The sequence below is a fragment of the Odocoileus virginianus genome, chromosome 21 (assembly GCF_023699985.2).
Source record: "Odocoileus virginianus isolate 20LAN1187 ecotype Illinois chromosome 21, Ovbor_1.2, whole genome shotgun sequence".
Lineage (NCBI taxonomy): Eukaryota > Metazoa > Chordata > Mammalia > Artiodactyla > Cervidae > Odocoileus > Odocoileus virginianus.
The window spans coordinates 39,151,019-39,169,387 of NC_069694.1; the positions used below are offsets into that span (position 1 = coordinate 39,151,019).

The window sequence follows — 18,369 nt, forward strand, 5'->3', positions numbered from 1 at the left end:
CTTACTTCACATAATATGATAATCCCTAGGTCCATCCACGTTGCAGCAAATGACATTATTTCATTTGTTTTATGGTTAAGTAATATTCCATTGTATACACAGCTCATCTTCTGGAGCAAGCACTTCTTATACTGAAGAACTTCACTTATTTAAAAAGAACAAAAACGTGAGCAAACCTAAGCGTTTTTAGAAATGGGAAATGTCTCTGCAACTATTCATATATCATTAATTAGCATTTTAATAAGTTAGGATTTTGATGCCAAGAGTAGCAGGTAAAACTGGTGTGTGGTTTTGCTTTATGTCACTTATGTCAAGTTCTGATAGCAGAGTTAAACTGTCTTCACAAAATACAGATTTCCTTTAATCTATTCTTGATTCCCTGAAATTATGTTACTTTTGTAGTCCGATGTTCCTTCACCTGCATAGCCTGTATGTGATTTTCAGAAGTAGCTCTTTTTCTTTCCCCCCACTGAGGTGACTTTTAGCTTTAAGATTTTAGAGTCGTTTTTATCAGGGTTCCTTTTGAGCCAGATTTTGTCCTTGCTAGTCTGCATTTTCACCCTTAAAGGAACACCCCATGTACTCAATGGGCAAAATATTTAAAGGAAACTTTCCTGCCTTCACATGATAAAAATTAATTTTTGCTATCATCGGACCTTAACATTCTCACCTACTTGTATTCTTCAAGCTATGCAAAAAAAAATTTATCTCAAATTTTGTTCACTTTGCTTTGGGTCCTCAGCAGAACTAAGCAGAGGTAATAGCACCCTCTAACCCAGTAGTAACCGTGACTAGAGATTTGTTTACTTTAAGTAACTGAAGAAATATATGTAGAAGGAGGACATATTTTTCTTTTGTGATTTAATATAGTTATTAAATTCCAGAAAATTATACACCATATATAACGAATAAATGGGGCACTGTGCAAATTACTTCCATACATGCTAACTTACTTTATTCTTAAACATTTTTATCCTGTGGTGTAAAAATGAGAGGTACTGTGGCTTACAGAGATGAGGTAACACATCTGACAAGAAGCGGAAGAGCTAAAACATAAGGCAAACGTGACTCAAAACCGTTTCTGTTTCCTTTCCATGAAGCCATGCAACCAACAGATTTTAAGTGAGTTGAGTTCATCTTTTACTTGCTAATGTCATCATTATCAATGAGACAAATGAATTTTTTTTTTTGCAGCATTCTGAAAGCTTTAGAATGTTCTCATCTCTCTCCCCAAATATATACATCGTCTTACCTTAAATTCACAATGTGGATAATATGACCCGAAAACATAGAGAAGCTTTTTAATATGTAACTAGAAAGTCAAGAAACACCTAGAGTAACAGGCAAATTAGGCCTTGCAATACAGAATGAAGCAGGGCAAAGGATAATAGTTTTGCCAAGAGAACGCACTGGTCATAGCAAACACCCTCTTCCAACAACACAAGAGAAGACTACACATGGACATCACCAGATGGTCGACACCAAAATCAGACTGATTACATTTTTTGCAGCCAAAGATGGAGAAACTCTATACAGTAGCAAAAACAAGATTGGGAGCTGACTGTGGCTCAGATCATGAACTCCTTATTGACAAATTCAGAGCCAGACATCCTGGAATGCAAAGTCCAGTGGGCCTTAGGAAGCATCACTACAAACAAAGCTAGTGGAGGTTATGGAATTCCAGTTGAGCTATCTAAATCCTAAAAGATGATGCTGTGAAAGTGCTGCACTCAATGTGTCAGCAAATTTGGAAAACGCAGTTGTGGCCACAGGACTGGAAAAGGTCTGTTTTTATTCCAGTCCAACAAAAGACAATCCCAAAGAGTGCTCAAACTACTGAACAATTGCACTCATCTCATATGCTAGCAAAGTAATGCTCAAAATTCTCCAAGCCAGGCTTCAACAATACATGAACCATGAAATTCCAGATGTTCAAGCTGGTTCTAGAAAGGGCAAAGGAACCAGAGATCAAATTGCCAACATCTGCTGGATCATCAAAAAAGCAAGAGAGTTCCAGGAAAATATCGACTTCTGCTTTATTGACTATGCCAAAGCCTTTGACTGTGTGGATCACAATAAACTGTGGAAAATTCTGAAAGAGATGGGAATACCAGACCACCTGACCTGCCTCTTGAGAAATTTGTATGCAGATCAGGAAGCAACAGTTAGAACTGGACATGGAACAACAGACTGGTTCCAAATCGGAAAAGGAGTAGGTCAAGGCTGTATATTGTTGCCCTATTTAACTGATATGCAGAGTACATCATGAGAAATGCTGGGCTGGATGAAGCACAGGCTGGAATCAAGATTGCCAAGAGAAATATCAATAACCTCAGATATGCAGATGACACCACCCTTATGGCAGAAAGTTAAGAAGAACTAAAGAGCGTCTTGATGAAGGTGAACGAGGAGAGTGAAAAAGTTGGCTTAAAGCTTAACATTCAGAAAACTAAGATCATGGCATCTGGTTCCATCACGTCATGGCAAATAGATGGGGAGACAGTGGAAAGTGACAAACCTGTGCCCCTGCTTTGGCAGGTGGGTTCTTATCCACTGAGCCACCAGGGAAGTCCAAGATTGTGAATTTTTATGACCTTTCAGTGTAGACTAGAGAGTCTCAAGCACTCTCTAGAGTGTCGAGCACTTCTCAGAGACTTATCAGATCCCTGAACCAGAGGAGAAACCATTTAGCCATACCTAGATTTACAGGTTCATATAATTTCCCAAGTGGAAGCTTATGCCAGGCCCTAGGCTAATTTCTATTTCTCATTCCATAACTGAGTTATTTTATTCTCAACTAATTTTTAAACATCATAAAATTTCCAAGTTACTAAAACAACTCAGGATATCATTTGCTATGGCTATATTTCTAGTTTGAGTACATTCTAACTGAACAATAGTATCAAGATTCTGTCATTCAAAGTTAGAATATTCAGGTAAGTAATCCTCTGTATAAAATAGTTTGTGTTTCACATTATATGAATTTCTGGAGGCCAGTAACCAACTCGAGGCACTGCATAAGATGTCCTGTACAATGAATGCACCAGGACAGAGAATCCTCCTTTCCAAAGGCCAGTAGTCAGCTTTGACGGCAGTTGTTTGTACTAGCTTCTGATTTTCCATAAAAAAATTAATGTCTAAAAAACAACTGAGGCCCTGAAACACAGTTGAGAAACTAAAGAAGATGCGTACAAGAGTTTTCACAAGCTGTGCTGGTCACAGTGAGCCTGTTGTGATGATTAATTTTTTATGTTGACTTGGCCATGGGGTTCTCAGATATTTTATATGGTTTTTTAGTCACAAAGTTGTGTCTGACTCTTTGTGACCCCATGGACTGTAGCCTGACAGGCTCCTCTGTCCATGGAATTTCCCAGGTAAGAATACTGGAGTGGGTTGTCACTTCCTTCTCCAGGGGATTTTTTCCAACCCAGGTATTGAACTTGCCTCTCAGATATTGGTCAAGCATTATTCTGGGTGTGCCTGTGAAAGTGTTTTTGGATGAGATTAATATTCAAATGAGTAGATGAGTGAAATATATTACCTCCATTAGGGTGGCTCTCATCCAATCAGTTGAAGGCCTGTACAGGGTCGCAAAGAGATGGACATGACTAAACATGCACTCACACACAAACAGAAAGGTTCCCTGGAGTAAGAAGGAATTCTTTCTGCCTGATTGTCTTGAGCTGGGGTATCAGTGTTTCCATGCCTTCGAACTGAGCTATTGGCTCTTCTTGGATCTTGAGCTTTCTAGCTTTCAGCCTGGAACTTACACCATCTGCTCTTCTGGTCTCAGCACTTTGGACTGGGACTAGAACTGCACCAGGTACTCTCCCCGCTTTCTGGGCCTCCAGTTTGCCAACTGAGGTCTCGGGACTTCTCAGACTCTGTAATGCATGAGCCAATTCTTTATAATACATCTCTTTAGAGATTTCCATATGTTTATATAAATACATATTTATATATGCATATTCTCTTTGTTTTGCTTCTCTGGAAAACCTGGACAAACATAGTTGTATTTTCAGGAAATTATGGGCAAATGGTTTATTCCTTTTCCAATATATTGAGGCATATTGGCCCATTTTTCTTTAAGATGAGGTCTCTTAACAAAGAAATCAAGAGGTTAATTTTCAAGGACAAGTTATTATCTCTGACTGTCTGTGGGAAAATGATAAGGCTAAACAAAAGTGAATTCTATCATTGCTTTAAATTGTTGTAATGGCCACATAATGTCTGCATATATCTCCAGGGAATAAACAGTCTTTCAACACTTTTTAGTGGGTCTTTCCTTATCTTCATTAGCTCTGAACTCAGAGCTAAAAATCAGTAGGCACAAAAATCTGGCAGCTAGAAGACCACTTTTTTCAAGAACCCTTTTCTCGTCTTTCTTAAACTGCTTTTATCCCACCCAATGTATGCTACAACCACAAATAAAGGGAAAAAAATTCTTTCCCTCCTCTGATCCTAACATAAGTTTATCTGAGGCTTATCAATGACACATTGCTTTATACCTACATGACTGCTGGAGTTATAGTAATTTATTATATTGACTAGTCTTTAGTAACCCTTAATGGCAGGCTCCATGTATCACTCAAAATCTTAGCTAGTGCTACATGTGATGGAACAGAACAAAGATGGAATGCCTTGGTTAGTACTGATTGGTTGAATATATCCTTCTGTATATTTAGCAAGGGATTATACTAAACTTGGAATCTTACAAGGTATGTTACAGTGGGCAGTTGAAGTTTGACTCTCCCACATGTTTTAGATATTGGGTGTGAATTCCTTCTCACGCTTAGCATTACTAAACACAGCTGCCCATTCATACAACCTTTGCTCTATTGAATGGAATGAACAGACATGTCTTCTGACCTTGATCAATCAGGTCCATCTAACTGTGACTATCTTTCTTGTATGTTTATTATATAAAATTGAATGTCATATCCTCATATAGAAAAGGAAAGTATTAGTTGCTCAGTTGTGTCTGACTCTTTACAACCCCATTGACTATAGCCTGCCAAGCTCCTTTGTCCATGGAATTCTCCATGCAAGAATACTGGAATGGATATCCATTCCCTTCTCCAGGGAATCTTCCCAACTCAGGCATCGAACCTGGGTCTCCTGCATTGCAGGCAAATTCTTTACCATGTGAGCCAACAGGGAAGTCCATATCTACATATAATTGCTTATAATTCACATTTTATATACAGTTGCCTTATTCTGAATTCCAAAAAAAGATTCTACATAAAACAATTACCAGTTTCTAGATTCTTAATAATAATTTTTGAAGAGAGTGGTAAAAACACAATTTTTCATGGAAATTAAAGCCAGATGCATTATATGAAAGAAAATGTCAAATGTGAGAGCTATGATTGTTCTAGGCAGAGACTAAATGTGTATTAGCTCATGTTTATGAGAAGTAAGCATTGCTAAAGATTCTTTGGGCTAGACGTTGGGCTCAATGTTACCTAAAAGAAAAATACTAATTATTTTAAGGAAGATGAGGGATATTTGTTAATTTTTTTTGAGTGAACCTGGATTTAGGCTTTAGCCCTACCATATATCAGAAGTTTAAGACTGACCTTTCTTGCAGTTGATAGAATCAGCCTTATTTCTTTCTAATTCACTGTTCAAATCAATGGTTTATCTATTATCTGTTTTAGGAGAATTAGTTTCTATAACTCAAAATTAAAATCTAAATGTGCTTTTTATTACATGTAAAAATCAATTGTAGTTTAAGCTGGCATTTTGTAAATACTATTTTTTAAACAAAATAAAAGATGTTTTGGTCTCTCCTTAAAAAGAGCTGACAATTTGGCAGCCTCCCTTGATAACCAAGCCATGAAACAGGGGACAGGATTTCTCCAGAACAGTGCAAAGCATCAGCCAACGCAAAGCTGCCCTCTTTGCCTGGATGCACTATTTTTATGTTTTGTTTTTCCCAGGGCTTTTTCCAGTGCATTTCTAGATTGTATAGATGGAAATAAAGGATAAAAAATATGGTGATGAGGTGAAATAGAGAGTTAACAATATAAAAATAACTTCCTTTATTATTTGATGTATTATGTAGAAGATAAATAATTAAAAGTTAAAAGCATATAATTCCTGTTTCTAATTCTTGAGGGTAGACCATGATGACTATTTAGGAAATTTGCTGTGAAAATGTTATTAGAGTCACTCATAATTTTCATGGCTTTATTTTTCCATTTTTTTAAAAAAGTTACATTATCTGTGTATTTCCAAGCCACCTGTTCTCCTTGCTCAGCCAGCAATAAATCTTTTTCTGGTCCAAAAAAAAAAAAAGGTTCATGATCTCCTAGGTTTATTTGACGTATTTCTCATTTTGTATATAGCAAAGGTGGTTAATATTGATAACCTAAGAGATCTGTCACTTGTACATGTACCAGATAGGAGTTAGGAAAATAAAAATCTTCAAATAATTACAATTTCAAAACAATATGAAGATTCAACATGACCATTTTCCTCTGCCAATAATCTCCAATTTCCATTGCTCCATCATCCAAAATATTTTCAGCTTAAAACTAAGGATGGCACAGCATGAGCGCTTCTCGAAGTGATAGCATTTTAGACTGTTAACTGTGGTTTATAACATCATCTCTTTGGATGCCGGGACCAGGCTATGTTAGAAAGTAGAGACAACAGCAAAAGCACACGCTATACTTCTGGGAGAGGGCAAGCTGACCACACAAACAGACCAGGAACAGTAGGCTCTGGGGAGAGGAAAATTCCACAAGCTTTATGCATTTCCCAGGACTGGTTCCACTAACCCAAGCCCAAGAGCACTCAGACACACTGTTGCATACTCTCCTTGTCTGCATTTTTCTTTGTAATACAAGGTTTCCTAAATATTTTAGTTGCCATTGTAATATTTTCTTTTATACTATTTCACCCTGTCCTCAAACTGATTGATCTACTTTGTCTCCTTCTTGGGATTTTGCTCAGGAATATTCTCAGAGAAAAGAAAATGAACTTACCTGGTGTTTCTGTTGCTTTGATGGAACTCCAAGTCTCAGCTTTAGAGAAAAAAAAAAGAAAGAAAATTGCTAAAATTAAACACTGAATATCAAATATCAACTCTCACAATTGTTTCAGGTGGTAAATGCATAGAGATCTTAGTTCATAACTCAAGTCACCAAATCATGAGGCTTCCTGAATAGAAGAAACTTCAGAGCAGGGGTCAGTCACCTCTCTTAAAGGGACAGATAGTATTTAAGAGCTGTGCTAGAGCCGTAAGAGTCTAGCAACTATTCAGCTTTTGCTATTGTAGTGTGAATACAGCCATATGTAATATCTGAAGAATAGGTATGGCAATATTCCCATTAAACTTTAATTACAAAAATAGATGGGGGCTTGGATTTGGCCTGTGAGCCAGTTTGCCGCATCCTCCTTTGGGGCATATGGTACAACACCACTTCTTGAATATGCCAGGAGAATCCAGAAGACTACAGAAACTTCGGTGGGTGCTTCATGAGTGGTACTGCCATATGTCATACTCCTAAGATATTGTGCATTTCCTGATCTGAGGACGATTCAGAATGGTTCAGACAGATACCTTTGAAACTTAAGAAATTCCTTAAAGGGAATAGAGCTCAGAAGAGCTTTCTACAAGTAAAATTGCTTGAGAGAATTATAATCAAAGATCATTTCAACAAACTTGAGTGTTTGCACCACGAATCAAGATTTTCCACATGCAAAAATATAGAAATATTTGAGATAAATAGAAGCCCAATAATGATGGTGAATACAAATATCCACTTGGTTCCTTCTCTTGACTGTCTTAACAGCATCTTAAATTTTGCATGCCCAAAACAGAACTCTTTTTTTTTTAAACTGAAGTAGAGTTGATATAAAATGCTGTGTTAGTTGCAGGCATACAGCACAGTGATTCTGTGTATATCTGAGTATATCTAAATATACTTTTTCAGATTTTTGCCTTATAGGTTATTACAAAATATTGAGTGCTAAGTTGCTTCAGTTGTGTCCAGCTCTTTGCAACCCCATGGACTGTAGCCTGTCAAGCTCTTCTGTTCATGGGATATCCCAGGCAAGATATGGCAGGGGGTTGCCATGCCTTCTTCGAGGGGATCTTCCTGAGCCAGGGATCAAACCCGTGTCTCCTGCAGCTCCTGCATTGCAGGTGGAGTCTTTACTGTTGAGCCCCCAGGGAAGCCCATACGTCCCTGTGCTGTTCAGCAAATCCTCATTGGTGATCTATTTTATATGCAATACTGTATATATATCTTAATTCCAGACTCCTAATTTATCTCCCCCTTCTCTCTTTTGGTAACCACAACTTTGTTTTCTAAGTCTGGGGGTTTATTTCTATTTTGTAAATAAGTTCATTTGTATCTTTTTGTTTTAGATTCCACATATAAGTAGTATCATGATATGTCTTTCTCTGTCTGACTTAGCATGATATATACTAGGTCCATCAATGTTGCTGCAAGTGGCATTATTTCATTCATTTTTTTGTCTGAGTAATGTGTTGGCACTAGTGGGAAGAATCTATCTGCCAATGCAGGAAACATAAAAGACATGTGTTTGATCCCTGGGTCAGAAAGATCCCCTGGAGGAGGGCATGACAGCCCACTCCAATATTCTTGCCTAAAGAATCTGATGGACAGAGGAGCTTGGCAGGCTACAGCCCACAGGGTCACAAAGAGTTGGACACGACTGAAGTGACTTAGCATGCATGTAATATTCCATTGTATCTATACACCACACTTCTTTATCCATTCCTAACTCTTGACTTGTGTCCTCAAATACACCTCCCCCTTCACTTTCTTGAACCAAAGTATTGTACCATCGCCTCCCAGGTGCATGAGCCAAAAAGTAGTGGCCTTTCTTGATTCATTTTTTTTCCTCACTTCATCAGCCCTAGCTTCAAAATATATTCCACATATGCCTCACCATTCAATTGACTACTATTCATCTAGCACCTATATCTCTCTCCTTAGTATGTGCAACAGCCACCTAGAAAAAATTTTTTTTTAATTTAAATTTCATTACTCCAATGGCTCCTTTTTCCTCTCCTCACTAGAGCTAGCGAGTCTCCATAGGACATGGCTCCTGCCTTGCTCCTCAGTTCACTCCAGCTGTCTCAGCCTGTTTGGCCTCTCCTTGGTAGATAAATGTCCCAAGGACCTTCTTGCCTCAGGCGGCCTGCTGGCCTTCCCTAAGCCTCTGGGCTATGCTCTCAGGCCTACACTGGCTCCTTCCTACCCTTCATGACTCTGTCAAGGTGTCACCACTCAGAGAAGTCTTCTCCAACCACCTTATTGAAAGCTCTCTCCTCATTTCCCTCCACCCCAGCCCACCACAATGCTTCTTTTGCTCAACAGTTTATCACTTCAGGGACACTAATTTTTTAAAATGGCTTTGTTTTCTGTTAGAATGTAAGTCCAGGAGGACAGAGATTTCTTATTTTACTCAGAATCATAATTTTAGCATCTACTATCCAGACTAGGTCTCTGGTAAAAACATAGGGAATGAACAAATAATAATATAAAATAATAATTGATAATAATAATAAAAATAAAAACTAATTCTACCTACTGAATTCAATTTTTAAGGCAAAATGAATGTGTTATTAAAAATTGCTTGTTGGATAATGATAGCTACTATTTTTGAAGCAACTCTTCTAATCAGTTCCATATATTAATTATTGATGTCTATGAGAAAGATGTTATTATTTTCATTTTGCAGATCTGCAAATATTAATTGAAAGAAGTGAAACTATGTTCTCAAAGGGAGGACTGTGATTATAATTCAGGTCCATTGGTTCTAAGGTCCATCTTCTTTTACTAAGAGACAGCTTTTTTTTCCCACTAAACTGTTCTGAATGGAAAGCTTATGTAATTAATTTCTACTTTTCATAACTAATTAAAATAATTTTGTACATGGCATAATGCTGTATTTGGAGGATGCAGTTTATTTATCAGCTTCCAGAGGATTAGAATATAAATGAAATCAAAATCTTTTGTTCCTTCTGCTTTTAATATAAGGTCATAATCTTTCCTGCTGATAGACTTTATTGAGAATGAAAAATTTTAAACTCATATCAGACAAAGCCTCCTGACTATCCTTTTTTACATTTTTTTCATCCTTCAAAAATGCATAATGACTTCTCAGGAACATATTACATAAAATAAAAATGACTATGCCTTAAGATGTAGTGGAATAGTAAAAAAAAAAAAAAAGAATAGCAATTAAAAATCCTTTTCTTCAGTCTTCAGAGGTCCAGATATTTCTATATGAATGAATATATTGTTATTCTGAGAAGGAAATTTTGTAAATCTTAAATACTTAATCAGTACTGGGAAATATATATTTTTTTATCCTGAAATCAAGGATGTATTATTTTGAAGATAATAAAACATTTTCATACAGCATTCTATTTTCAAATTTTGACTCAGTTTTGTGAATATAAAATCTTAATAGAGATGAATGCTATGGAATATGACTAAAGTTGTGGAAACGAATGAAAAGTGAAGACATTTGTAATTATTCCTGTGTGTGTGTGTGTTTTTAAGTTTCATAATGCTTTAAGAAAAGACCAAATTCTGATCTGGAGAGGAAGCAAGTGCACTTAGTCATTGAGTTGTGTTCGACTCTTTGCAACCTTTTTGGACTGTAGCCTGCATGGCTCCTCGGTTCATAGGATTTCCCGGGCAAGAATACTGGAGTGGGTTGCCATTTCCTCTTCCAGTGGATCTCCCCAACCCAGGGATCAAACCTGCATCTCCCATGTCTCCTGCATTATAGGCAGGTTCTTTATCTGCTGAGTAAATGGAAGTTAAATAGAAATGAGTGTAGTGCATTCTGTTAACCTAGTCTCAAACTTAGTTGTTGAATAAAGACCAAATCCTTAATCAGGGTGTTTGGCAACTTAAATCTCTTGGATTGAGTTTGAGTCTCTAACTGCAACTGAAGTCTTATGAAATGCAAATGAACTTTGAAATGCTAAACTTTAATCCACAATTTAATCCCAAACTAAACTTTGCTTAAACTATCAGCTTTTAAGATAGAAAGCTTAAGCAATAATACATGTAACTTTGCTAAATATTATTTTACAAAAGCCACTGTATTTCCAGCTATATATAGCTGTATATAATTACCTACAGAATATGATTTATCATTAAAAGGCCCAGGAAAAAAATAGTTATTTCCATATATAATATTTTACTGATTTGCTTAAAAATAATTTACTATGGCCAGTTAAAATTTTCCTTCTCATTTCCCCTCATACATATCCCCCCAACAAATCATTGACTGAGTCATCATACAAAAGATTAGTTCTGGTTTGGATAAACTGTGATGTGTGACTAAGACTTTGTTATCCTGAAAATTCCTCTTTTATCTGCCCACATGAAATGATACAAACTAATTAAATAGCATGTAAGAAACATTGCAATTAAGTTCCCTGATAAATGTCATAGATAAATGGTGCCGTTCACAAAAGAAATAATGAGCCTGAGTGATCAGAAAAATTAGACTTTTCCAAAGCATGAGATGCATAGCATTATATGAGAGACTCTATACTGGAAAGTGGCATTAAATAAGATTGAAACACTCAGTGAGAAAGTAATTATTTTCCATTTTTTTGGTAAGTTTAATTATTTCAATGAAGAAGTTTCAAAATTTCAATTTGATGCAAATACGTCATTATTTACCTAGAATGTACTTATCTTATTTTACACCCCACAGGGAGAAGTGCAAATGCAATCCCCCACAACCACAAATTATGTAGTCAAGTTTTGTGGAAATTGCAGGGGTCAGCACATCCGGAGTGTGATAGATAAGCCACGCTGTGGGTGGCAGGTGGGGTGTGAAAATCACCTTCATCGTCCCAGTATCCCCCCTGCCAGGTAAATATTTGATTTATTTATTAAGCAAGGCTAAAACTCAGAGCCTTTGGTAAACAACAAACTAGCTAGAATTTTATTTTGCTTTCATCACAGCGACTTTCTAGCTTCTGCTTATGCCAATTCAAACTGGTTTTTCTTTATGATGGTTTCCTTTTCAAACAAACTTAAAAATTAAAAAGTGCATCCATTTAAATAAAGTGCTAAATGAATAATAGTGCAGATGGTACATATATCTGGTAACCTCATTAAGTTGTGGGAAATACTGAGGTGATATTTTGTAGAGGCTCTTTATGGTTGTGCAGAATTTTAATAATCACTTGGAGGAAGGACAAGGGAAAGAAGGAATGACCATACAGATGAGGAAGACAGGTTGAACAAATCACACAGTCAGGAATAAATCTGGCATGGTTGGCAGCAACATGAGAACCACCCTGGTGAGAATGCCAGGTTCTGGTGAGAATCCCAGGTTTATATTCAGTCAATTGGTCAGTGTTACACTGATTGAACTCCTATTTGTCAAGCATATGATGCACCCAATTAAAAGCTACTTGCTTTTTAATTCCTTTAGATACTTTATGTGAAATAGTTGCAATGAGAAAAAGTGTGGTATATTGATATTTATGGAGTTTGAGGCAAGAAAAACAGGGTTTGAATTACATCTTTTAATTTAACATTGGGTGAGTCATTTAATCTTTCGAAAGTGTTTCCTTATTTGTGAAACTGATATCATAAATACCATCTTTGCTTGGCTTTCGTAATGATTATTATTAACAAAGTAATATTAATAGCTAAAATGTATTGTTTTCTTTTCAGACACTGTTTTAAGCTTCATATTATTTTATCTTTTAATCCTCACAAGAATCCTGTAAAACTGTAGTCATTACAACTATTTGACAGATGAGAAAACTAAGGCACAGAGAAGTTAAACAGCTTCAGTTCAGTTCAGTTCAGTCGCTCAGTCGTGTCCAACTGTTTGTGACCCCATGAATCGCAGCACGTCAGGCCTCCCTGTCCATCACCAACTTCCGGAGTTTACTCAAACTCATGCCCATCGAGTCGGTGATGCCATCCAGCCATCTCATCCTCTGTCATCCCCTTCTCCTCCTGCCCCCAATCCCTCCCAGCATCAAGGTCTTTTCCAATGAGTCAGCTCTTCACATGAGGTGGCCAAAGTACTGGACTTTCAGCTTCAGCATCAATCCTTCCAATGAACACCCAGGACTGATCTCCTTTAGGATGGACTGGTTGGATCTCCTTGCAGTCCAAGGGACTCTCAAGAGTCTTCTCCAACACCACAATTGCAATCAATTGCAAAAAGCATCAATTCTTCAGTGCTCAGACTTGCTTTATAGTCCAACTCTCACATCCATACATGACTACTGGAAAAAATATAGCCTGGAAGAGATGGACCTTTGTTGTGAAAGTAATGTCTCTGCTTTTTAATATACTATCTAGGCTTGTCAAAACTTTCCTTCCAAGGAGTAAGTGTCTTTTAATTTCATGGCTGCAATCACCATCTTCAGTGATTTTGGAGCCCCCCAAAATAAAGTCTGACACTGTTTCCACTGTTTCCCCATCTATTTCCCATGAGGTGATGGGACCAGATGCCATGATCTTAGTTTTCTGAATGTTAAGCTTTAAGCCAACTTTTTCACTCTCCTCTTCACTTTCTGCCATAAGAGTGGTGTCATCTGCATATCTGAGATGATTGATACTTCTCCCGGCAATCTTGATTCCAGCTTGTGCTTCTTCCAGCCCAGCATTTCTCATGATGTACTCTGCATATCAGTTAAATAAACAGGGCAACAATATACAGCCTTGACATACTCCTTTTCCTATTTGGAAACAGTCTGTTGTTCCATGTCCAGTTCTAACTGTTGCTTCCACATCTGCATACAGATTTCTCAGGAGGCAGGTCAGGTGGTCTGGTATTCCCATCTCTTTCAGAATTTTCCACAGTTTATTGCGATCCACACAGTCGAAGGCTTTAGCATAGTCAATAAAGGAGAAATAGATGTTTTTCTGGAACTCTCTTGATTTTTCGATGATTCAGTGGATGTTGGCAATTTGATCTCTGATTCCTCTGCCTTTTCTAAAGCCAGCTTGAACATCTGGAAGTTCACGGTTCATGTATTGCTGAAGCCTGACTTAGAGAATTTTAAGCATTACTTTACTAGCGTGAGAGATGAGTGCGATTATGTGGTAGTTTGAGCATTCTTTGGGATTGCCTTTCTTTGGGATTGGCATGAAAACAGACCTTTTCCAGTCCTGTGGCCACTGCTGAGTTTTCCAAATTTGCTGGCATATTGAGTGCAGCACTTTACCAGCATCATCTTTCAGGATTTGAAATAGTTCAACTGGAATTCCATCACCTCCACTAGCTTTGTTCATAGTGATGCTTTCTAAGGCCCACTTGACTTCACATTCCAGGATGTCTGCCTCTAGGTAAGTGATCACACCATCGTGATTATCTGGGTTGTGAAGATCTTTTTTGTACAGTTCTTCGTGTATTCTTGCCACCTCTTCTTAATATCTTCTTCTTCTGTTAGGTCCATACCATTTCTGTCCTTTATTGAACCCTGAAATGTTCCCTTGATATCTCTAATTTTCTGAAGAGATCTCTAGTCTTTCCCCTTCTGTTGTTTTCCTCTATTTCTTTGCATTGATCACTGAGGAAGGCTTTCCTGTCTCTCCTGGCTATTCTTTGGAACTCTGCATTCAAATGGGAGTATCTTCCTTTTCTCCTTTGCTTTTCACTTCTCTTCTTTTCACAGCTATTTGTAAGGCCTCCTCAGACAAGCATTTTGCCTTTTTGCATTTCTTTTCCATGGGGATGGTCTTGATCCCTGTCTCCTGTACAATGTCATGAACCTCTGTCCATAGTTCATCAGGCTCTCTGTCTATCAGAACTAGTCCCTTAAATCTATTGCTCACTTCCACTGTATAGTCATAAGGGATCTAATTTAGGTCATACCTGAATGGTCTAGTGGTTTTCTCTACTTTCTTCAGTTTAAGTCTGAATTTGGCAATAAGGAGTTCATGATCTGAGCCACAGTCAGCTCCTGGTCTTGTTTTTGCTGACTGTATAGAGCTTCTCCATCTTTGGCTGTAAAGAATATAATCAGTCTGATATTGGTGTCGACCATCTGGTGATGTCCATGTATAGAGTCTTCTCTTGTGTTGTTGGAAGAGGGTGTTTGCTATGACCAGTGCACTCTTTTGGCAAAACTCCATTAGCCTTTGCCCTGCTTCATTCCGTACTCCAAGGCCAAATTTGCCTGTTACTCCAGGTGTTTCTTGACTTCCTACTTTTGCAATCTAGTCCCCTATAATGAAAGGACATCTTTTTTGGGTGTTAGTTCTAAAAGGTCTTGTAGGTCTTCATAGAACCATTCAACTTCAGCTTCTTCAGCATTACTGATTGGGGCATAGGCTTGGATTACCGTGATATTGAATGGTTTGCCTTGGAAACGAACAAACATCATTCTGTCGTTTTTGAGATTGCATCCAAGTACTGCATTTTGGACTCTTTTGTTGACTGTGATGGCTACTCCATTTCTTCTAAGGGTTTCTTGCCCACAGTAGTAGATATAATGGTCATCTGAGTTAAATTCACCCATTCCAGTCCATCTTAGTTCTCCGATTCCTAGAATGTTGACATTCACTCTTGCCATCTCCTGTTTGACCACTTCCAATTTGCCTTGATTCCGCAAAATTCAGATAAATGGTCGTGCTATTATTTGAATCTAAGCTAATTGATCTCAAGGGCTTCTCTGGTTCTCAGTTGGTAAATTGTCTACTGCAATGTGGGAGATCAGGGTTCAATCCCTGGGTCGGGAAGATCCCCTTGAGGAGGAAATGGCTATCCACTCCAGTATTTTTGCCTGGGGAATTCCATGGACAAAGGAGCCTGGTGGGCTACAGTCCATGGGTTCACAAAGAGTCAAACACGACTAAGTAAGTGTTCTAACACTTTCACTTTCTTACGTGATTTCAGAATCATTGTTAGTAAACAATAAGCCAACTTCCTCTTGGCATAAGTGGAGTGACCATTTCTTTTAAGAAGGGTGTGGTGCCTTGAAAAGCACAGGCTTGTGCAGAAGCCATTCTCACGTTCAACCAGTAGTATATCTGAAGTGGTTACTTGATCTTTATACAATTATATATGCTTTCTGTATTAAAAACAAACTCTATACTAAACTAGGATAGACTATGCAGAAGGGAAACATACAAGATAAATTATTTGTTAGAGATAAATGTTATTAACCCTGACTAAATAACCTACTAATTTCTTATAAATGTTACTTATTTTTAATTAACAAAAGTCAGATTTTTCCCTTCAGAGTTCAAGTCTGTAACATTATATATTCTGCAGTAGCAGAGGCTCTGACACAGCAAGCTGTTTAGAAGTATTTTTGCCCACACACTTGAGGCTTTCCTGCTGGCTCAGACCATAGAGAATCTGCCAGCAATGCAGGAGACCCAGGTTCAATCCCTGGATTGGGAAGATTCCCTGGAGAAGAGAATGGCAACCCACTCTAGTATTCTTGCCTGGAGAATTCCACAGAGAAACTTGTTGGGTTACAGTCCACGGGGTCACAAAGAGTTGGACATGACTGAGTGACTAACACTTTCACTTCCATTTTACTCACACAGTTGCCTTAGTAGAATTATGTACTGGTACGTGCCCATCTCAATGTCTCCTACCTATAATCTTATTATACATACTCTCCTTAGCTAAGTCAGAATCCACCAGAAGGAGAAAGCAATAATCTCTCTTTCCCTGTCAATAGACCTCACTAACTCCTCTCTACTCTAAAATCAAGCCTGCATTTGAGATAATGTCCCCACAGTGCCTTTATCTGAGGGTCACTATTCAAGCACCCACTGCTCATGTGCTTAAGAGGGAGATGAATCATCAACTGTTACACATTTGGCAGACGCACAGTCACTTTTATTCTGGTTTGTATTGGGGCACTTATATTATAAAATGCATGAGGTTTTGGTTTGCCAAAGGTACTTTTCAGACATATATCTGTCTACAATATAAATTCTACTTATCAGAACCCAAAACACTGTCACAGAGAAATGGTCTTGTTATGAGGGGAAAATGACCCTCCTCTTCAAATTTCTGAACACGGCAACTAATTATATACAATTATTAATTTACAATTATGGTGTGGAATCAGACTTCTAAATGACCTTCTACATGTCATGTCTAAGATGATTACAATAGAAAGGGGGAAAATGGATGTTCCCAACGTGCTTCTAGACAAGAGTGAGCCTTGAATGTCCACAGTTCCCACTTGCTGTCTCCTTCTATCTTAGAGGTCTCCTAAGAAGAGACTTGGAGACTGAGAGTCAGCTGTAGAGATATCTTTTCAAGGGCTATGTGCTCAGTTGCTCAGTAGTGGCTGACTCTTTGCTATTCCATGGTCTGTAGCCCCCCCAGGCTCCTCTGTCCATGGGGATTCTCCAGGCAAGGATACTGGAGTGGGTAGCCATGCCCTTCTCCATTTAAGGACTATGGGTATGCCAAAAATGCATCTAGTATGTATAATGAGCGGGATTTGAAAAGGCTCTTATAGATGATTAGTATCTTTTCTAGTCAGGATATTTTGACTAAACACACAGATTACTTCAAATCATGGAGGTCAGAATAAGGGAAGTACTTGTGGAGAAATGTGTGGACTGGAACTAAAGATCTGTCAGGAATCAGAAGATCTCCAGGTCCTGCTACTTTTTCCGTGTCTCTTGAACAACTTAACCTTACTCATCTCTCCATTTTCCCACATAGTCTCTCTATAGTCAGCAGTCTTCACTACTGACTCTGCCAACTCAGCCTCCTGAAGCCAGAGGCAAACGCAGGAATCACTATGGCCATTTCAGATTCTCTACTAACACTGTGCTGCTCCAGTTCCCCCTGCTTTTTGGTTTGTTTGGGTTTTCTAATTCAGTTCAGATTACCCAGGAATGAAATTTGATTGGCCTAGATCAACATTTTCTTTTTGTTCTTAAAATGAATATTTATATTCAAGTGGTGAAAACTCGCCACTTGATCCACTCATTGTAAGTATACAACCCAATAATATTTTGTAAATTTATAGAGTCATCGAACTATCACTATAACCCAGTTTTAGAACATTTTCTTCAATGTAAAAAACTTCCTTGAGCCTTTCTGCAGTCAGTCCCCAGGCTGGTCCCCAGGTGCAGGCAACCACTTATCTGCTTTCTGTCCCTATAAAAATATCCTGGATATTTCACAGAAATGGAATTGTATATGTTGAATTTTGTGAAAGACTTCTTTCACTGCATAATGTATTTGAGATTCATGCTGTTACAGCATGCATTAGTGTTTTGTATCTTCAAATTGTTGAATGGTATTGTCTTATATGGATATCCCACGTTTTGGAACATTACAAATTCATCTCAAATGGAAAATCCAATGAGATATTTTATTTCACCAAGTAATGAACACTTGAGT

At 37.9% G+C, this 18,369-nt stretch overlaps 1 protein-coding gene and 1 non-coding gene across 7 annotated transcripts in view; both read right to left on the bottom strand.

Moving 5' to 3' along the window:
- The window catches only part of EMCN (endomucin), a 126,548-nt gene that overhangs the window by 32,925 nt on the left and 75,254 nt on the right, over window positions 1–18,369 (bottom strand). For all 6 annotated transcript variants that reach the window (XM_070452184.1, XM_020884229.2, XM_070452182.1 and 3 more), the window contains one exon: window positions 6,993–7,031. In XM_070452184.1, the coding sequence (XP_070308285.1) occupies window positions 6,993–7,031 (39 nt within the window). The remainder of the gene's footprint in view (window positions 1–6,992; window positions 7,032–18,369) is intronic.
- Window positions 11,724–11,893, bottom strand: LOC139030306 (U1 spliceosomal RNA). Its single transcript, XR_011482606.1, has one exon. It is a non-coding gene; the product is annotated as a U1 spliceosomal RNA (small nuclear RNA).